At 37.5% G+C, this 22,743-nt stretch overlaps 1 protein-coding gene across 3 annotated transcripts in view; it reads left to right on the forward strand.

Moving 5' to 3' along the window:
* Nucleotides 1–6,407: 6,407 nt before the first annotated feature.
* Nucleotides 6,408–22,743, forward strand: part of ccbe1 (collagen and calcium binding EGF domains 1) — a 72,775-nt gene continuing 56,439 nt past the window's right edge. For 2 of the 3 annotated variants that reach the window (XM_088070918.1, XM_042509326.2), the window contains exons 1-6: nucleotides 6,408–6,560; nucleotides 9,945–10,070; nucleotides 12,277–12,346; nucleotides 16,105–16,300; nucleotides 21,255–21,418; nucleotides 21,513–21,558. In XM_088070918.1, coding sequence (XP_087927044.1) covers nucleotides 16,143–16,300; nucleotides 21,255–21,418; nucleotides 21,513–21,558 — 368 coding nt within the window. In that variant the 5' untranslated portion in view covers nucleotides 6,408–6,560; nucleotides 9,945–10,070; nucleotides 12,277–12,346; nucleotides 16,105–16,142. The remainder of the gene's footprint in view (nucleotides 6,561–9,944; nucleotides 10,071–12,276; nucleotides 12,347–16,104; nucleotides 16,301–21,254; nucleotides 21,419–21,512; nucleotides 21,559–22,743) is intronic. The other variant, XM_042509328.2, reaches the window with a different exon arrangement.

The raw sequence follows: 22,743 nt of genomic DNA on the forward strand, positions 1-22,743 counted from the left end.
GCAGGTTGTTCTTGTTTTTTTTATTAGTAATTTTACGTCTCTGAAAGTGGGAGCTGGTCTACCACTGCCTCAATCAGTTATTTTGTGTTTTTGTATGACTTCGGTGAATATGAACTATCCCTTTAAATCACCAAACATCATATGGTACTGTCCATTTGAAAAGTACTGAGCATTGGACTGTAAGCCTGGACTATAAATGAGATGTGGATTGTACTGCACGAGTTGATCAAGAATTTTCTCTTTTTTGCATTCTTCATTCACCAGAGACATGCGACAAAAACAAGTTTTCTCCATGAATTTGATGTAACATGAAGTGAGTCATTTATATACAAACAACAATTTTGTGGTTGAAGTAGGCCCAAACTGCCCAAATGCTCCTCTTTTTTCTCATTTTCCATGCAATGCATCACTGCATGCACAGCAACACTTGTCAGTTTACCAAAAGGCAGCCCCTTCAGTTTGTGTCCTGTTTGTCCCCCATGATCGAATTTCATCAGGCCAGTCAAATCAATGTCAGCTTAACTTCTTTCCCTTCATCGCATTTCATTTCAAGCAATCACCCCAAGACATTTTGTAACATTAAAGAACCGAGCGACCGTCCTCAGATGCCCACGTAAAGGTCACACCCACAAAGAGAAACAACTGTGGTAATCCACAAGGTGATACCTGACGGGGTCTGCTCTGAAATTCTCCATATTTATGCAGCTTTTCATTTCGACAGCAGTCCACAGATTGATTGTGGACTGTATTTAGAGGGGTCACCTTATTTTCTGGTTTGTCCCACAGTCACACTCCGCCTTTCACATCCGATATCTCCCCACTGTCCTGAGTCTGATTCATTTCGCTTGGTCAGTGTGTGTTTGTGTTGTTCATCTGTGCAAGAGATGCACGATGTCCTGGCCTGTTGGGCGAGAGTTTCCTGGGAGCCAAAACAGTGGACTCTGATTAGAATGCAAGACCAGCCTTTCTCTGCGGTTTTGTCTCTGCGCGCACACACACACACACACACACACACACACACACACACACATTATATTCCACTTTGATATTGTATCCACAAACTGTAATATCAATAAATATTATGCTGAGATATGATGTAGACCATAGGTAGAGTACTCATTACATACTTCTTTTAAACATGAATTTCACAGTCTTCTGTAAAGGTATACTCGACTTGATTTAGATCAAGCTTTGTTTATTTACAAACACTGAAGTCGACAGCAAAAGGTCAGAGGTTATTATGCATTGCAGTGGAAATGGAGTCATCTCATTACCCATCTTCTTCAAAGAGGGCACAGCAGGAGCGCTGCCTCTATGAGCTGAGCTCAATATTGAAGTCTGTACAGCAACAGAAAAGTCGATTGAGATTAGCTCTGTGAGGTCTCTGTCTGTGCTTCACAGGGGGCCAGTTTCAGTGTGGGATGGTAACTCAGTGTTAGTGTTTATCTCTATCTTGGAGCCCAAAGTGATCTTTTCAGTAAGTGTTTTTTCATCCACCTGTTTTATGCACATTTTTTGATTTGCATATAAAAGAAGCTGAAAGCTGTTAAAATGAAATATATCGCAAAATCCTGATGTGGAAACATTGGTGTATTGATAAAAGCAGAATGTGACAGCGTGCAATGGAAACATACTCGCCAAAGAAACGATGATGTACTAAAAGCGTTTTACTTAAATGTCAGACTGCAGCTTCCGCTCCCAGCTCAGTCACCAGAAGAAAATGCAAACCACAGGTACGTTACTTTTGCATGTTTCAAATGTAACAGTTCAAGGTTTCTGAAGTGGTATAGTTCTGATTATATGTGTATGAGCTGACTTTACCATGGGAAGATGAAGGGGATGATGAATGGTGAAACACCTGGACAGCTGCAAAGTAGCCAATCACTGACTGGTTTATTTTTAGCGATCTGTAGCTGCTTTTTGCACTGCATTTGTTGTGGGCATTTTAAGCCAAAAATTCATCTATCCCTAACTGTAACCAGGTGGTTTTGTGCCTAAACATAACCACACATTAACCACAGTATTGTTGAAACATAAAGAAACATAAATATATCCACTACAATGCATAATAATGTACAAAAGTAACGTATCTATAGTTTACAGAAACACACAACGCCAACAGTTATCCTGGGGAATGGGTGCTGCCCCACCAAAGACAAGAAAACATTAGATTTTTGTGGACTGATTAAAACCTTTAAATTTTCAGTGAAGGCGATTTTGAGGAAAGACTTTTGATATTTGACCTCAACACTTAAACAAATACATTCCTCCTGGTAATATCAACAGTTCTATTATATTTCATTATATTAGCATGTTGACAGCTTGTGGACAATGAGGAGATCTTTGCTGAAATTTGACATAAAGTGTATTAGATTAGAATCTGCACCTTTAATATGTGAAACAAACAGAAATGCCAACTCTTCATCATGTTTTGTACATTGTTCTCCACCTTTGGGGTTTGACTCTGTTATTATGTGCATCTTCATCTGACTGGTAAATCAGTGTCACTGCTTATCTCAGGGAACCGATTTCTAATATTCACATTACAGTCGTGTATAGATATGCACAATAATGCAACTGACATACAGTGATGATATGAAACAGGTAAAAGCTGCAAATCTTCCTCACATTCAAGAAAATATCTAGTAATCAGCAAGTGCTAGGTAATTATTAAACCTGTTATCGATTCACTTTCAGTTGATTAGACAGTTGATCCTTGCAGGGTCGCGTGGACCGTTATTCTGTGCAGGCTGCATGCAGCAGTTTGTCTCTGCTCCCACAGGGATCACACTGAAGACGAGAGACATTTCCTCTGCCGAGCTGGATATTTTTTTTCTTTTTCTGTCTTGTTTCTTGCGTGTGGTACCCAGATGTGCTGTGAGTCACTTTAACCTTTCCCGAGCACCTTGCCTTCACATAGCATTTAACCTCAGATATGACTGCTGGACGTCTCCGCTGACCCTGCGGTAGAGGTTCGAGGCTTCTTGTTATCTTGTTACTCGCACTCTCTTTCTTTCTCACACACACACACACACACACGCTCATATATATTTTGTTTCTCCCTTGGCAAAAAGCCTTTCTATCTCCTGTATTAGCAAAAGCTGAATTCTGATTATCAGCAAAAGCATTTCGAGAGCGTTCCCAGAAATAGGGGGACAAACACGAAGAAATGAAAGATAAATTGAGCAGCATGAGGGTGTCACTAGATAAAATGAAATGTGAATATCAGTGTATTAGCCACCTTGCCATCTCCCAGCTCTTCACAACTCACACACCCTTTTATTGATGAACTGTCAGCAGATGGTGTTCATCATCTTCTTCATAGAGCTGCCTGTTTGGGAAATACTGAGCATACGACTGGATAAATGATTCTTGGATTATACTGAACAAGTTTTCAGAGTTTGCAAACTGATGTTTTGATATAGTTTTGCTGTTATTTGATGTGGACCCCAATGACTTTGATTTAACAATAATTCTCTATGCTCATCCTTTGTTCACACTGGAGTAATGAGAGAAAGTTTTCTTCATGATTTGAACATAACAAGGAGTGAGCAAATGATATACAAAAGGTCATCTGGGGTTGAAGTATTCCTTTAACTCCCTTTCGAGACCATAATATTGTGAAGATCCGTAGAGTTATTTGATAATTAGACAAAACCTGTATGTATATCTCAATGGGAATATGCAGTAGAACGAAGCTAATTGATTTTTCAAACATTTTACAGCCCTGATTAATTTATCAGTAGGATCTTTTCCTGTGTGTTCCTATACACAACAAAATAAACAACAAGATTAAAATTCCCCCAACATCTGCACAATGTAAAGTACGCACACAATAGGGGACTAACATGATTAGAAAGGCACAGAGCACCACAGGTTTGCCTCAATCCAATTGAACTTCACAACTTAGAGATAATTGCTGCGTAAACTGCTGATTAACTGCAGGGAGAGGCGTATTAGATCAGATACAGTAAGTGGGGGATGTCATTAAATTTATCATAAAAAGTTCAATTTGTGGCCTCGCCAATAATCGTTTTCAGGCACAAGTGTGATTTAGACTTCTTCTCTCAAGTTTTTGACAAGGATTCATTTGTTACTGTGGGTAAACACTATAAATGTACGCGCTTCATGCAGACATCCTTGTCTTGGGCTACATTTCCTATGATATCTAACATATGACACGCTTAGCTGTGGATGAATAAACCACCCCACGAGAAGCTTCATATCTTTAGCCTCTCATCTGAATCCCTCCCTCTGACTGACTCACGGCTTTGATCCCACACACATGCAGCAGGGGGTCTCTAGGGGGGTCTCGATCGGCAGATTATCTTATAACTACATCAAGGACGACATAGAATATCCTTTAACCAGACCAACTCTTCCACTCTAACGTTAATCTGTCTGAATGAGACAGGATTAATACTTTCCCAGAAATGCCAGCCTACAATGTGTAGGGGCAAAAGGAAAACTGACATCCACCTTCTGATCCTCTGAAGGTCAAGACCTCGTACACAGTAAGTCTGAATCAGTCCTGAACTGATCCACAGGCTTTTATGTCAAACAACAGCAAGTTCACAGGGGATGTAACAAACTAGTTTTGAGCTCATAAATTCTTTTTTTGAAAGCTAGGGGAAAATGTCTAGGGAAAAAAGAAAAATGCTAGTTCAAAACTATATTTATAATGATCATACTACATATTTAAAATTATGTTACTGAATTGTTATATTTTTTCAGTGCTTTTTCCTAGGTCATTTTATTGATTAATTTTTGGTTAGACTTTCATCTAATTCTAAGGTAATTTCTTGAACTTTTGTAATTATTTCTTTATTTTGGGGTTATTTCTTCCTTTGTTGCTCATTGCCTTCTTCCCATGTTGAAGAAGGCAGTTTTGATTGTCTGATGTGTATGGACTTATACCAGCACAGTTAACATTTAGGGTTCCACAACAGTCTTAAAATGAGTGATGTATCTGTATAAATGTGTTAGGTGATACCTTTTCCTTATAACAGGCTGGTTGTACTTTAAAAAAAAGATAAATATGCAGCTTTAATTTGAAAGAGTTCATTGATTCTAAGGAACAAAACATTCACTGAGAACAAGTCCTTTCAAGTTTAGCAGAGACTCATGAATACTCGACCCATTTTCATTCAGATATCCTGAGATGAGAGTTCAAGGGATCCCTTTGAAAATGGCCATGTCAGTTGTTCCCTTGCCAAAATCTAACCTAAATTTGGAGCTTTATTTAGCCCCCCCCCCGCCAACAACTTGTGTCGGCATTGTTGTTAGAAACGCATGCCTTAAGTTGTCTAGTTTTATAAGGTAGCTTAAAAACTCCCAGCCTCCTAAAGACTAATAATGGCCTCTAATTATTTTCGCCAGGGGGGGCTATGGATCCCCTGGCTGCCCCCTAGTGGTGGCACTGCTCTACAACACTGCATTTTCATGATTGATCTAATAACAGTCAATGTATAGAAAAAGTATTATTTATTTAGAAAGCCAAAAACTCAGTTAATATGCTTCACTGAAACCGTGATGATGTGATTTGATCAGACTTGATTGACAGTGAAAAGGAAGTACAGAAATCTCTTACATGAAATAGGCAAAACTGTAACAAACTGGCTTTATTTAGGTGATAGAAAATGCACCTATTTTGTTTGTAAATTAATTGTTTAAGTTAATTTTCGGTCAAAAAAAGAGTTAAAAATAATGGGATAATTCCAAATTCTTAGATAAGAAAATTTGCTGATTTTGCTTGTCTGCCAATTTCCTCATGTTTTACAGAGCAATCAATCAACTGACAAAATAATCAAACTCATGAGTGTACAAGAAAAATAATGAATAACTGCAGCTCTTGAACTTACAGTAAGGAGCTGAGTGAGAAAATATGTTTCCAGGGCTTTTACTGGCACAACAGTCTCGTAAAACCTTGATGTGGATTTTATAATAATGTTTCTCTCCCCTAATACATTGCAGGTTTGTTTGTCTTTATTGCTCCTTGGTTGTCACAATTTAGATGTTTGGGAATAAAAAAGAGCTGCTAATAATTATTTTCATCACTGATTAATCTGCCACTTATTTAAAGAGAGACAGATAATTAGTATAAGCTACAGATTTTGATATCACAAAATGTTTTGGAGCAATCTCATCTCTAGAAAAAAAAAGAGTGTGACTTTTCACATTTTAACACCACTTTCTAAACCAACTGCATAATATGATCATTTTGCAAAAGTTAACTACCAAACAATAATTACTCTGCCAAAACCAGGAGGTCTGCAGACTCATGAAATCATCCACTAACTGGACTGAACACAGCCAACAAGTGAAATAATAATGTCCAATCCCTAAATTGGTGAAGCGGTGATCTCAAAACAACTTTATGGAACGACGCCGGAAGTCAAAGCGGAAGTCAACAGCAGGATTACTTTTCCCAACTTCAAGTTTGTGGTCGGTAGGAGCTAACACGGCCAAGTGCTGGGAGGACAGTTACCAAAAAATTGATATGAAGAGCGGCTGTGGAGCACACATTGACCGATATTCTGCCTGGAGTCGCATGTTCACAGGTGAGCTTTATAGCGAAAATGCTGTTTATTTAAGCAGCGAAGGTAGAAGAAGCTAACATTAGCAGGTAGTAAGCTAGCTGGTTAGCTAGCAAAACAGCAACGCTGTGTCAACAGAGTAATATCAACACCGCGTTTATACATTACATTATACATACTAGTATACATACTAAACCTAGTTAAAAATGTATTACAGCAGTCCAAGAGTTGCCATAAGTAATGCTAGTACGAGATTTTTCGCCTGTAATACCGCAATTTAAAAACACCTTTTCACTCTTTAGTGCAAGTAGCTTACAACGGTTATCAAGAAAATCTACTAAAGGTTAAAACACACTATGCAAATTAGCTTTGCCATTGTTACATTATTGTGTATTACCACATTTGATTTTGTAAAAAATAATTATTTACGCAGTAACATACACAATGTTATATAATGCTGGAACTGGCTGCAACAGTAGCCACATTTAGAAGCTTAGTACCATATCTTCTTAAAAACAATACTTGAGTAAATGAACTTTTACTTTTCATCACTGCAGTCCTGCAATAAATCCTTAACTTCATGAAGGTTACACAAGGTTGGGAAATTACTTATGAGATGTAGGTTATCCTGTAATGTGACACTTATTTACCTCATTTGATTTGATTACTTTTCCATTACTTTTCCAATAAAAGTTGTAAAACAGACAATGAAGGCAAAAAGACCTAAAAAAAAATAAGTGCAAAAGTGTAACACTCAATTTTGTATATCAGAAACATGCCAAAAAGATGGCATTCCTGCACTGTGAAAAGATGTAAAGCTACAGAATTAATGTTATAGTCTTACATATGAGCTTTTTACTGACAATTATATATTTGGATGTTGTAATAACAAAAATTTTGTAAAGTAACTGTAATTTTATTCCATGTTTTTTTCTCATTTACTGCAACTGATTACAGCATTTTTTGTGATTTGATTATGTGATTTTAATTCCATAACTCTGTAACTAGTTACTGCCCATTGATTGAACTGTACATAAGATGTAGTTTGAACTTAATTGCAATATATACTGACAGGGGTTTCTGTTATGGTCTCCAAACTATTTATTTATATAAGTGAGTGCAGGTTAGATAACAAGCTCTTTATAATGCAGTACTATTCAACAGCGCCAAAAACTGCAACCTCTAAAATGATTCTGTGGTTTTTTAAATCAGTTTATTCATTTAGTTAGTTAGTTAGTTATTTAATTTGATAGGGACGGACCATACAAATTGAAAATGGAAGATATGAAGTTTACATATAATAACATGCATCCAATAAACACCTCTATAATACAACTTTAACAAATACTGAATATACTGACTTTCATGACAGTTTGATTTATTACAGGACTGTTGTCTTAGACTGCTTTAGTTTTGGCCCAGTGTACCTACATTCACTGAAATACAGTGCAAAAGGATAAATGTATCAATATAAACTGCAAAAATATTACAAGATGTTGATTATTTTCAAGGTGAAGGGTGTATCTACTGCACTATAGCTATTATAAATCCAGCAAATCATTAGCGTTTATCAAAGTAAATTAACAAGCACTGTGTTTAAGCACAGTTTTGAGGTACTTGTACTTAAATTCATGCTACACTATACTTTTATTCAACTTCATTTCAGTGGGAAATATGATAATTTTACTGCATTATGTTTATCTGACAAACATAGGTAGCTGTTACTTCTCAGATTTTTCAGAATGTCTTTCATAAATAAACAAGATGAACATCTTAAGTACAACGGGACCCAACCCAAGGTTTTTAAGTAGAAATATGAATACTCAAGTACATTGCAAGTCAGGGATGGATCTACAGGTCCACCCAGATTGACAGTTGCCCACCCTATTTGATTTAAGAAAACTCAGTCAAGTCACAGTAGAATTTCATGATGCTGACAGGGTGGGAAAGCTGTCAATCTGTCAGACAGCAGGTTGAGAGATAAGCAGCAGGCGGCGCTTCTTTTCCGGTCAGCTGCCATGATTCCACTGCAGAAGAAGAGGGAGCAATAAGATAAACAAGCACCTGTCAAACCTCAAACAGTGATGTAAAAACATGATGGAAATATGGTGTTTCTGTTTGTTTCCTCATAGCTCCACACTGATCTACTATTTTCATCTGCTGTCATTGTTTGTCTTGTCAGCCAAGCAGAAACCTTTTTTTTTTTTAAGTATTTATTTCAAACTCTCAACATTTATGTCAGAATCATGTTCATACAGATGAAACTTTTAGAAAACACAATGAAAAGCTCTGTGATAGTGGAAACAGCCACCGGCTCGTTGATATGCCTGGAATATAGTATGATACTATAGTACTTGGCATACCAAAATGTATTATTGGTCCTCCATTTTTTTCATCTTGTATCATTTTAATACATATCTAAGCTTAAAAAAACCCAGGCCCATTCAGGCTTTTTCCAGGCTCACTCAAAAGCCACATTCTGGATCTGCCACTGGTGAAAATACCTTAAAATTTAACTACTCTTAATTGAACTTGGTGGCTTTCCACTACTGATATTTAATGTCCTACCAAGATTCATTCAAAAAAGATATAATAGGAAGAAGCAGCAAATTCTCATATTTTAGAAGCTGGAAATAAAGAATGTTTGTTACAGCAGCTAGATATAAAAACTTGAATGACAAATTAATTTTGCAAATTGTTGTACATTAATATTTTCTGTCAATTGAGTAATCATTCTAGCTATACCAATAGCTGTAAGCATACATTTAATTACATGGGTCATGTTGTGCAATAATTCCCCTCTAAGCTCAAATGATATCACGCTATGAACAACTGCAAGCAACAGACTGCTCCCTGACATGGGCAAATAAATGAATATGAATAAACATTTTTTATTTCATTCACATACATCTTGATAAACAAAGATTAACTCAAACAAATGTTCTCACAGTCAATAACTGAAAAAGAAATAGGCTAAAGCCAAAGGCTTATTTTATCCTTTTCTATATCAACCAAACGATAACTCAGAATATCAGCAATACCAAAGAAAATAAATAAATAAATGCGTTATACTCTAAATTATAATCCTCAGTTATTTTACATTTTAATCATTTTAGATTATAATCTGCAATCATTTTACATTGTAAGCCTTTTTATTAAAGTATTGGGTGGAAGTATCCAGACATTTACTTGTAAATAAAAATATATGAAAAAAAAACTCCGTTACAAGTAGAAGTGCCGCATTTTGCAAATTAATTAAGGTAAATTATTGCTAGTATTTTAGAAACACTGTTTATTGCAGGGCAGTCTGTAATCTACAACAATGGGTCAAGTCAAGTGATCGTGATTGTTAAGTTATTTATTTATTTTTAAAGACTTTTTGGGGGCTTTTTGCCTTTATTTTTACAGGACAGGTATAGCCTGAAAGGGGGAGAGAAAGGGGATGACATGCAGCAAAGGGCTCAGGCTGGAATCGAACCTGCGGCCACTGCAGCAAGGACACAACCTTTGTAGGTGGAGCGTCCGCTACACCAGGTGAGCTACTGGGTGCCCTTGTTAAGTTAAATTTTAATCTGCATAACTACTGTAGCTGTCAGGTAAATGTAGAATAGTAAAAAGCACGATGTAGCCTAGTCTACTCTGAAATGTAGAAGTCTACTAGTGACACATACTTCCTCATAATCTCACTTACTCAAATTGCTACTTCGGCCTCATGCTGCATCTGATGTTTACATTTTACCAGCATGTGATGAGAGTATTGAATTCTAATGTAATGAGAGAAAATGATATATGATTACATAAGTGCACCACAGATCATGACGTGTGTTATATCATCAGTTCACAAAGGAAGAGAGCAGCCGGTTGATAAGGTCAGTTGTGGATGACTACTTTCTTTCAGGGAACTGCTTACAACAATAAACAACTACAGTGCAATATTGTCGGATTATATTTGATCTGAGGGACTGACGTCGGCTTTGTCTTTGAGCATGACTGACCTGAATCTGGTCTGACAGTCTCGCATGTGAGGGCATCCGGTTTTCACACTCTATACAGATGAAAGACCACATTTATGTTGATGATCTATAAAGTATGATAGTCTGCGTGTATGTTCTTGACACCCAAACACATTTTCCCCTCTTTCCTGCACCCATAAAATCTGACAAATTGATCTTACTTTAATAATCTTGAAAATTAATTGCCTTGAAAAATAATATATAATAATAACAACAACAACAATAATAATAATGATAATAATAATATATATATATATATCTTAATCAATGTTTACTTGATATGTAAGTGTTAAGATTACTTGAAATTAAGCTGTATTTACTTCATTTTGTGAAGTTGTTGCAACTTAAAAATGACAGTCGTCATTATCTGGTTCTTTCTTAGTGTGAGCAACTTCAGTAAATAGAGTCAGTCTGATTTAACTTGATCATGACCAAGAGGATTTTGCCATTGATGAAGTTAGGTGATCTATGAGTTCTGTTTTTAACATGTTTAAGAAAATATAAATATGATTGAATATGATTATTAAGTAGACACAACTTAATTCTAAGTAAACTAAACAATTACAATTACAGACAATTAACACAATAACATAACAGTAAAATTGACTTACTTTATTTTTCAAGGTAGTTGGTTTCCTCGATATTTTTTTTGGTAAAATCATCTTTTCAGATTTTACTGTGAGATGTGACTTTTGTGTTTTAAAAAATTGTATTTGCAATATGTAACAGCAACACGTCCTCCAAATATAATGGCAGCACTTATTTTGGACATTTTGTTCCACAGTAGTAGGCTGAACTGCTCATCTTCTCCCCGTGCAAATAGCAGTGTCATTATCTCAGCAAAGTGATGCTACTTTTGAAAGCGTGAATTGAAAGCGTGAGCATTTTGTACCTGATTGTACTTTTTGCACATGGCTGCTGTGGTTTTGCAGGAACACATTGTGTTGATGCATTCAGTTTCCCCGTGTGCCTAGACGGACTCAAACCCTGGTCATTCAGTATCAGTTAGTCATCACTAAAGTAAACTGTAATCTGGTCAGTTGGAGGGCAAAAGGATGTAAGAGGTTTCCCTCTGGTGTGGAGCCCTATCCTAGACTCCATGGACATGTGACACCTAATGCCTCCTACGTAACAGTAAATAATCCTGCCATCGTTAAACCCAGCCAGATTAAAACAAATCCCTTATGAATTGAATTTTTTGTTGTAGTTTTCATAACCATATTAATGATATTATTGTGATTCTCTGCTTCGTTTTCAATTCTGTGGATCATCCAGACAAGGATGTCAACAGATTGCAGGACTGTTGCGGTCGGCGCATACAGAGCAGCATCAGGCGTATGCGCATCGCGCCATAGGGAAACAAACAACAGTGTATGGAACCCAAGCTGGCTAACGTAGCACGTTCAGATGTACAAAATGTGTGTTTGTAATTTAATGGATTGAGAAGTGAATGACCTCTGCAGCCTGTTAAGTCTAAGCTGTGGAATCCGGAACCGTCTGTTAGACTACATAAGCTTTTTTCCCCCGAATAAAATATGAAAGGGATCTGATGTAATTCTATTATGGTCCTGCTACTGCTGTTCTCTGCTAGTGCTTTTACTATCACTTCTACTACTTCTGTTATCATGGAAATTACTAAAACTACCACTTATACTATTTTATCGTGACTGAATTTGAATTTTCTGGTGTATGTGTAATACTTTACTTTCTCTTTCCCCTGTCTTCAGGGAGGTCAGACTCCAGGCTGAACTACAGGGCAGACCATTTGCAGAGGGGGCGCCTACACTCGGAGTGCAGGTGATCCATTATTTCCTCATGTGCTGTGTCCTTAATGCATTAACTGCAGAGTTCAGTGTCACACGTGGGAGGAACATTGGGCTGTTGTTCACTGTGCAGTTTCCTTTTCAAGCTCAGTATTTACAAGATTCCATTATACAAACTTCATTTGTCCCCAAGGTGACAATTTACAAAGGCAGGTAGAGTTACACTTGTAGTTAGCAAAAAAACAACGGCATTAAAATGCAAGGAAAGCTGCACACATTGTAATACAAGTATGACAGATAAATGCAAAATTAAACTGTACTGAATAACATATTGGATGAGGAACTTAAATGAAGTCTTTAAGTTAAGATGGAAAAAGATGAAAAACACTGACGCAATGAATTGAAATAAATAAATAGATAATAAAAAAGGGTTGAACAAACCAAACTGCAGGCCCACAGTAAAACATTCTATGTCTGCCCTGTTTTCTTTTTTTTCCCCTCATTTGTCTATTTTTCTCTTTTATTTTGATGTGGATAAGTTACCAGAGATGTGTACCTATGCTTGTGTGAAACTTTTGTGTTTTACATACCTTTTTTTTCAATACATAATATGATTGTTGAATTAGTTTGGTTTGTTTCTATTGTTTTCCAATTTATACAACTCAAATACACACAAGAAAATAATAAGTCGTTTCTTTTGAAGCAGTGACACAGCTACAAAGTTATTTTTGCTGACTGAAAAGGTGTAGTCCTTGGCTTATTGTGCCCACTCTTTTTACATCACTGTTTTGTACTGTTCCCTTTAAATTTGTACAATGAAAATGAGAAAAAAAAACTAGATGAATAAAAAAAAAAAGAATAATAATAATAATTTTTTTGTAAACATACAAGTTCCTCTTATTTCATACTGACTCACTCCAGGCATCTTCATTTTTACTTTACAATAATTGTGCAGTTTTCTAAGTTTACCAAATCTCTAAATTTGAGACTGTGGATTTATAAATGATTTGTTGGTTGTTTCTTGGTAAAGCTCTTTTTACTATTCTTATAGCTTTCTTCTGTGGTCTAAAAATTGGATTTGTTTTGCATGTATTTCCCCTAGCACAGGAGGAAATATAGGATATGATAATTAAGATAATACTACTGCAAAGTACGTTATACACATCATTGAAACGATGTGAGAATGAAGATGATTAAATAGTGCAATGAATAATGGTTTTACCATCAACTTCCATATAGAAATCCGTAATTGTGACATAATTCTGATCAGAATTAGCTAAATAATAGTTCATATTTTAGTTACAATTTCCCAACTATCTCTCCAACAAGTTACCACTGACAATAACTCCCAGTCCCTTTAATTTCTGTTGCAGCGTGTCAACACATCTTAAACTCTCCCTCTCCACTTCTTAGGTCAACAGATTAATTTTCCCATCTGTGGCATTCACAAGTCATATTGTGCAGTTGACTCAGCCCCTTGCATGACAGATGTCTTATGCAATCCTGATATAATCTGGCATTAAGGTTGGACTGATGGAGACTTTGTGAATTATTTGTCTTTGTACCGTCGTTGTTGTCTTAAGTAGTAGATATTTGTGGTATCTTTTACACGCAAGTCCTAGATTCTGAGAAGTGTTTTCACTGTGCCCCAGTTCCTCAGATGTCATATGAAGTACGCTGAACTACTCTTAAGGACAGACAGCAGCGTTGTTTGTTTGTTTTAAGCTCCACGGTTTTGTGAAATTATCTCACACACAGTTTTGTATACCGGCCACTAGGCAGCATTTTATGCATTCATAAGATTTCTGACTGTAGAACTAAAGATAAAGGAAATTGTAGTGTCAAGGGTTTCATTTTTGTGAAAATCCTGAATACATAAAATGAGATTGGAGCCTCACCAGGGAGAGGAAACCCTTTTAAGGGTTAAACATAAGCGTGTTTAAAAAAAAAAAGAAAAAAAAGAAAAGCCATCTGCGTGACCTGACATCCCCCCTCATGTTGCAGGACCTGCCCTCTCTGCTTTGACAGAAGCTATGCGATAATCAAATGGTTTCCCGTGTCATCAGGAGGAAGTATTACATCACAGAGTGAATGCACATGTACAGATGTGGTGGAAAAGTAACCAACCAGACACTGATGACCTGCCTGAAGTAATAATGGGCACACTGAGTGGCCATGTGGCTGTTATGCAGTCAGTCAGTCCACAGCAGCAAGGTTGCACGACTTTGTACCCAAAGGTGCCTTAACTAACACACAAAGCAAAAGTACATTATGATCACTGTTTCTAACCTGAAGAGGGCTGTAACAGTTTGTTTACATAATGCAATTCATCCGATATCTCAACAACTATTGGATGGATTACATCGAAGCTTTGCGCAAACAGTCATTATTCCCAAACATTGTGTCCTAATAATTTTACTGATGTCTTGATTTTTCTTATAGCTCCCCCAAGAGGTTGGAATATGTGGATTTTAGTAAAATATCTCATCATCTTTTGAATAATTGCCAAGAAATTGTTAAAGAAATTGATGTTTCCCTAAGGATGAACCGTAATTACTTTAGTGATCTTACTGAAGTTTATTGTAAAATACCTTCATAACGAAGAACACTAAAACACTTTGTGTTTATTGCTAAGCAGTCTTGAAACCTATAGATTATCTATCTAATGACAGACAATATTTTGGGAGATATGGACAAGACTTCCTCTTTCACGCACTGGCCATTTCATCTGATTTCTGTAAACAGATGTGTGCAAATCAAATGCAGATAAATAAGAAAAAGCTAAATTGTCATTGATAGCTGATAGGTTCTGAGATTTCATTTTGACCTATGCTTTCCACCTCTTTGCTCTCCACATGCACTGTTTACCTTCCAATTAAACGTGATTGGTCAGTACTGTTCAGATTTTAAACAGAAGCCAGAAACCTTCCCTTCTGCATATGTATCCAGATATTTGTTTAAAGAGATTTGGTGCAAATTAGCACATGCTAGCATGCTAACACTAAATTAACAGTTAACTCGGTAAATAATGAACCTGTTAAACAGCATATTAACACTTAAATTGTGAGCATTAACTCAAAATAACACAGTGCTTAAGTACAGCCACACGAAGTGAGTGTACACTTTTTTTTTAACACAGGAAAACCTGCAAAAATAGGTGATAGACTCCCTGTCATTGCCAGTAGAACATAGCTGTGTACACGGCTCTGCAGCAGACGGGTATACCTTTCTGTGTGTTTTTGTTGGTTGTATTTTCACTGGTGTGTTATGATTGGCGTCATGGATGGGAGGAAAAACAGGTTAGTACACAATAGAAAGCAGCATGGAGGCCAGTGAAAATGTTATAGTGGCTACTTCTTAGTCTCTGTTTGAAACTTGGTGCCGACTAAATTGGAACACTGTTTCAGTGCTGCTTGGGCGCAGACGGACAGTATTTTGTGGTGGTGGTGGTGAGTCACTGAATCTCAGCAGTTAAGGGGCTAAAATTACTGCATTCACCTGGGTGTTGTATTTCTCTGCTGATCAGAGCAAGAGCTGATAAATTACTCTGACTGCTGCAGTCATTTGACCTGGTTGTGAATGCTAATTGTTACCTTTTCCATTACACACAAAAGCCAGATGTTAGCAGGCGTCTGTGTTTTTTTTTTGTAGGGTGAGAAATGGGCTTTAGTATTTTTGTGAAGGGCATTGTTCAGCCACACAATAAACATATTCTCAAACATCTTTCTTAAGGTTTTAACTGTTACAAAAAAATTATATTAGTTGTAAATCAACCGTTTTGTTTTTCTACAGAAATTCTGCAAAGTGAAAATGCCAATGAATCATCTGAGATGGTGCTTCAGAGCTTCTTTAGATTGAGAAGTGGAAACGCAGAGCTCTCCTTGCTGTGTGTTGCTATCCAGCTCACACCCTGTCGATTCATCCATTCATATGCAACCAAGCGTGCCATGACGATTTACGCAGCTGACACGTGGCAGCCATTAATCAGGTATTCGCCCACGACTGGGAGTGGTGATAAGACCAGTGGTTAAGGATGAATGCCGGTGGGGATGAAAAGGCCTTGTATTTTTCTCTCCTTTACAGTACATTTGTCATATTGATTTAATCAATTTACATAACGGCCAGGTGTGTGCTCTCTCTCCCTTTTTCTCTCCCATTCTCATGTGAGTGTGTCTTGGCATGTATACTGTGCCTAGATGTTGCACTGGAAAGTTTCTCTTTGTCATCCTTATATTGGAGGAAAGCTATTTTTGGATCCCTGTTTGCCTTTGGCTCCAACTTAGGTAGCTCATACTTAACATGCACTATTGGCCAAACCTCAGGTGACCTGAACACGACAACCTCAGAGTTAAAATCATTGATTATATTACACAAGTGAGACTCTTTCATGGAAGCCAAATTCTTATTTTAATTACGAGAACAGGACAAATTCTATTCTTCTTCTTTTTATACACTATTTCTAAATAATGTTTGCCGCACCTAAAGCCAGCGTACTGTGCTGGGTTAGTGATTTGTTTTGTGCAGCTAAAAGACAGATAAGGGTCTTAGTTGCGCTCTGAGGTTACTCTATTGAGGACTGACCTCTGTGAGGATACTGCACATTTCAAACCGTAGCACTCCAATCAAGCTCAATCACTTTCTGTCCCTCGTTGTTGATTCTCTTCTTTAAAAAAGTGGCTCCTGGAGTATAATGGAGTTTAACTGTATGTGGAACCAAGAGGCAGGTTACGGTGTATCAAGATTTTACTGCAGATGGGATAAATGGCTTCTTATTTTCTGCAACTGTTATCAGAGAGGAAGCGAGGTCAAATTCCTTAAAGAGAGGATTGTCTGGATTTGCTGTAATGCTATTTAACTCTGACCAGCTGCTCAACATTTATTTACCTTGACAATGGTGTCCAGTTGATTCCTTTAAAGTCCTATACCAAGAAATTGGTGACAAGGTCGGGGCCGATTATATCAGGGTTTCCCACACATTCATTCACTTGTAGTATACTTGAACCAACTGATCAAAAGGAGGTCTTGAATGTGATAATCAGAACGATTGTCCCTTAATTATCTTCCCTGCGACTCAAACTCAACCGACTGCCACTAAGGAAAAACATAGTCACGAAAAGTTGCAGTTGCATATTGAAAAATGGGACACATACATGCGATTTATAGTCAGCATCATGGCTGGGATTTAGATGCTTCATCATGACACATTGGACTAAAGGTGAAAATGAAGACACTTGAGGTGCTTGAGGCCTTGTACTGCCGTAATGTGGAGTCCAGCAAGTCATCTTTCACATTTTCTGCTGCAACACATGCAACATACAGTAATTTAGAGCCCGTCCAAGCTCAGTGCTAGTGGCTGGCTCAGCAAAGTCTTCTCTCTCATCTCACACAGAACAATATCCATTTTGTTCTTGTCATCTTCACATTATCGAGAACAGACACATTGTTATAGAACAGGAAAGTGTTGTGATGTGAGTTGTTATAGTGATATTGGTTCTTGTTTTGTTTGCATTGCGTGTCCACAGGCAGAGCATGACGGAAGTGACAATACGAGTGTCTATGACTCAGTGTTTATAATGCTTCTTATCCATGCAATTCCAACAGTAAGATACATTTTGTCAAATAGCTCAGAGTAAACACAGCAACAACCAGTGAGATTGGTCCTTGTCTATTATTTCTCATGTAATCATGCATATGAGACTTTATATACAGTCACACACATCAATTCTTAATTACATAATCCCTTTATATGATGGACTCCTGGATAAAGTCACTTATATCCTGATTATATGCAAGCACATTATTTCTTTTTACAAGACATGCACATTTTATAGAAAACAAATGAAAAAATAGCATTTGATTTTAATGTCTTATTTTTTTTCCCTGATTTTGCTCTAATTTGCATTTTAGCTGGAGACCTTGTTGTTGTTTTGTCTTTTTTAGAATACATAGAAATGCAGATTTAATTTTGGCATCAGGCTCTATCTTTCTGCCAACTGAGCATGCAGAAAATCAGCACTAACTGACTGGGGATTCATCCACAGGTGGATGGCAGCAAGCTGTTGCAGTGTGATTGCACACGAAATGGCAGCAGTAAAGATTGAGCAACTCTATTTGACAGCTCAAATAGACTTTCCAGTCGGTAATGGCACTGCACAAATTCAGCCAAGACATGGGCAGGTCAGGACAAGGCACCATTTAAGTTGTCAGGCTGATGTTGGTCTGCAGGCTGATTTCATTTCAGTACTCAAATGCGCTATTTAGATGTTTCTGAGAACTGTTCAGTCATGCTGAACACTGCAGGCATAATAATTGAAGCACCCAACCCAGATTATTTTTGCCTTATATCAATGAAAAGTGTGATTCTGACAGTTATCATGTCAGGCCAGTGTTTCACTTACCGTTTGTGAAGTACAGATACAGATGTGATTTAGTACTCCACTATGCATAACTGATGAACCCATCCCACCTTCAATTCCCAACACAAAAGAAAACAAGAAAACAATTGAATAAATAAATAAATTAAACAAGAAAATTTGTTGCACAATCCAGCAACACTCAAGTCCAGACATAACTATAGTATCATATCCAGATTACAGTTCTCAACATGTGAGATGAATGGCTATCAGGCCTTATAAGAAGCTATTAAAGGCTATATACACCTTTCTTTCTTGCATTTGCATTTGTATGAGGAAAATCTGTGTAGTTCCCCTTCATACTCTGTATGTATTTTATATTTGTTCTTTTATGTCTTTTAATTGATTATATATTATTAATATATTGAATATTTTCTTATTTTCATGTATTATGACTAAAAAGAACTGTCTCTACATTTGAAGGATTTATCCCCAACATAATGTAGAAAAAGCCTCATCAACAGAAATTCCCCTCAGGCTGAATGTTCTGGAACATGAACTCCTGCTCTTCATACATCAGTCATCCGTAGCAACATTGAGACAGCGTGTGCCCTTAGTCCATCTATGCCATAAGTCAACATATGATGCCAAATTGAATTCTGATGAACAGCTGAAAAAAGGGTTTTTTTTGCTGACCTGGTGAAAGTCATTCATGCATTTATCTCAGAACGGCTGATTTACTGCAACACTCCCTCTGTCATTGCCTCAATTAAAAATCAAATTGCATACTTGTAGTTCATGCATTATGCTGCAGCGGAGCTTTATTTTTGCACGTGTATTGTTTGTCCTGCCTTATAACGTTGTTTTATCCAGTGTTATGAAGGACTAAGAAAGAAGAACAAATTTCTCAGTTGTTCTGTCATCTCTTGTAGTGCGCCCCTCCCCTGTCTTTCTCCTCTCTGTCTCTTTCTGTCATGTTCTGAATTTCAAGTTTGTCACCACCATCGTCTGTCCTTGAGCCTGACTCACTGGTAATTAAATTAGCAGGATGAAATACGCAGGTACTTCAACCGATTGATATATTTCCAAAGTTAACAGTCCTCTAGTTGACTGACATTGTTTGCTAATCAACTTTGTACACAGATCAGAACATGCACAGCCCCACATGTCTACGTGCTGATGGTAGCTTCATGTTTCCTGTCTGTGACTGCGACAGCACATTACAGATAAGGCACTATAGTGTCATAGTTATTCATGTGAAAGCTGTTTAACAATATATGGTTTAAGTAGCTCATATTACCTCATGCTGATGCCTTTGCATTGTTAAAGGACAACAATTATTCCTTTCCAGATTTTCTGTCATATATATATCTATAATGTAACCATCTTGAATGTTCATATTATATCTGATTTAAGTTTCAAATGATGAGGTATGTAATAATAATCCCTGTGGGCAAAAACCTCAGGCGTAAGATTGTTCTGAATACTCTGTTTTCAATGCTTTTTTTCTTATATTAATCTGGTTACTTCTCCTTGTACACTACGAAAAGTATTTACATTATACAGCCTACATTGCTACGTATAACTATGCTATGTCACAGAAACATGTCATTTTGGTTGCTGATGTTAATATCTTACCAATTTTGAATGCCTGGTTGTTTTGTAACGTATAAAATGTAGCTCTACAGCAATTCTCTGGCTGAAAGCAGACAGCTACATGTAGCTACATGGTAACATCAGGGACACATGTAATTTTGTACCCCTTTCCCACCTAAATGATAGCGTACACACAGGCTTTTTCAAACAAGAGTAAATCCGCTAAAAATAAGCTATAGACTACTCTCACATTGCACAGAGAGCAGAACTGTGTACACGGCTCTGCAGCAGACGAGTATGGGGGTGTGTGAGTTGTTTTGATGTGTCTGTTCAGAGGCAGGAAAACAGATCAACAGTGGTGGACAGAGGTCTGTGAAAACTTCACGGTGGATACTTCTCTTTATATTTCTCTGACTTATTCAGTCTATCTTTCAAAGTTAGTACAGACTAATATGGATCAGTGTTTAAGCTGCTTAGGAGGAGACAGACGGAAAAAGTGGCGGCACTTTCGAGTGGAGCTGAAATTACTGCGTTCACCCAAAAGTACGATCGTCATCGATCGGAACCAGAGGCAATAAATACCTGTGACTACTGCAGAGTCATTTGACCTAGTTGTGAATGCAGATTGTACATACTTCCATTGCATTGAAAAAGCCAGATGTCAGCGGGTTTTAGTGTTTTTTGTGCAGTGGGAATGAGGCCTTACGTAGTTGCTGATTTAGTTAATTTCTCCCTGATTTCAGATTATATTCTTGCTGGAAGATGTCCAGTTTTGTTTAGAGGCTTTTATTGGTGATTTGTCCACAGTAAAAAGTGCCTCTGTTCCCCATTTAAGTCACTTCCAGGACCAGAACATGCTAACCAATCAGAGCAGACTGGGCTTTTCAGAAGGGAAGGCTTAAAGAGACGAGCACTAAAACGGAGCCCTCTCAGACAGAGTATTGCAGTGCCCATGCAGATCTTTTTATATTTTTCTTTCCTCTGTGTTTCCAGCACCTCCATGTCTGTCTCTGCCAGTCTGTGTGTTGGCGTGGACGTGGCTTCTGTCCCGGCTCTCGGCTCTACCTACACACCTGCCTGCAACCAGCACATTAGCTCTTCAATATATCAACCCTGGCTCTTCACCCACTTCTCGCAAGATTGTTGTTTCTCCTATGGTTGGTATTGTCTCAGTCTAGCCAGCTCAGTATTATTCAGTTTTTTTCCCTTGTGTGATGTGCTTTGACTTGAAGTGTCTCCCTGTCCATTTAGGATCACCATTCCCTGTCTGCCTGCCTGTTCTGCTGGTGTGGGGAAAGTAAGTATGAGGAAAATAAGTGTTTTTTTATGACCATTAAAGCATATAAACATTTTCCAAAATATAAGAATGAACCTGAAAATGAGCTTACAGTAATAGGTTTCCTTTAAATGAACAATTTGATATGTAGTAAATGAAAGAAAACACCGTACTGCCCCAAAATTCTCTTAGGTCAATCTCACATATTTCAGCATATCACCTGAATTATTACTGTCCTACACAGAGCAGAGCAAATTATGCCACTGAAAGAGGCATTAATAAATGATAAACCAGCAGCTGTGAGCGTCAGTGTTATGTAATCAGGCCCTACCAGTAATGTGTGTGTGCGTGTGTGCAGTGCATGTGTGAGAGAGTGAGATGACCATGTGGCTGAGGTGAGAAAGAGGGAACTAAGTGACCAAGACTCCAGTGACGAGGCTGCAAGAGACTTATCCATATTTATGCTGTATTTATTTACAACCACCGCCTCCTTGCATTGACCTGAGAGTTACTGTTTAATGCATTATTGAAATGCTTGAGGGTGTCAAGTGTTCTGAACAATATAGAGAGAATGAGAAGAGTTTGATATGTAATGCTTCAACAACATACAGTATAAATTTGCATGCATATTCACTGCCTCGTTAACAATGGTACTTTTAAAGGTGCTCATCCATTAGAGAGGCAGAGTGCTGGGAGTGCCAACACTCGCTGAAACAGCATGTATTGCACAATACAAGTATCCATGGAGAATCATGTGTGAAGTGTGAAAATGGTTTCAGAATGTTGTTTATGCACATCAAGTAAGCAGCCAGTTAGTTCACCATGTGTCATGCTGCGTGCCTCTCTGCTAATGGTGTTGTTCGTGTCTCCTCAGTAGCAAAATACATCACATCAAATCAGACTTAGAAGGTAATTATTACTTTTGGGGCCTGCACAGTACTGCCACTTGTACATAAGCAGTTGAAGTGTAAAGTGCCGCATGAGATGGCAATGTTTGTTCATTGCGAAAGAAGAAGTATTGACAGTAATCGTATGCAATCCCGAGGGCTTTAACACTGGCAGTATACAGTAGGTCCTGGTCATCTTTGCTGCAAATCTAATGAGACTGCTTTTGTCGTTATGCTCCAGTTGCTGCAACAGTCAATTATATATAAGTAGATGACCAGAGGTGTGTTTTTTAGTTTAAATCACAATGCCATATGCATT

This window comes from Plectropomus leopardus, chromosome 20 (assembly GCF_026936395.1).
Source record: "Plectropomus leopardus strain MGB_pleo_1.0 chromosome 20, ASM2693639v1, whole genome shotgun sequence".
Classification (NCBI taxonomy): Eukaryota; Metazoa; Chordata; class Actinopteri; order Perciformes; family Serranidae; genus Plectropomus; species Plectropomus leopardus.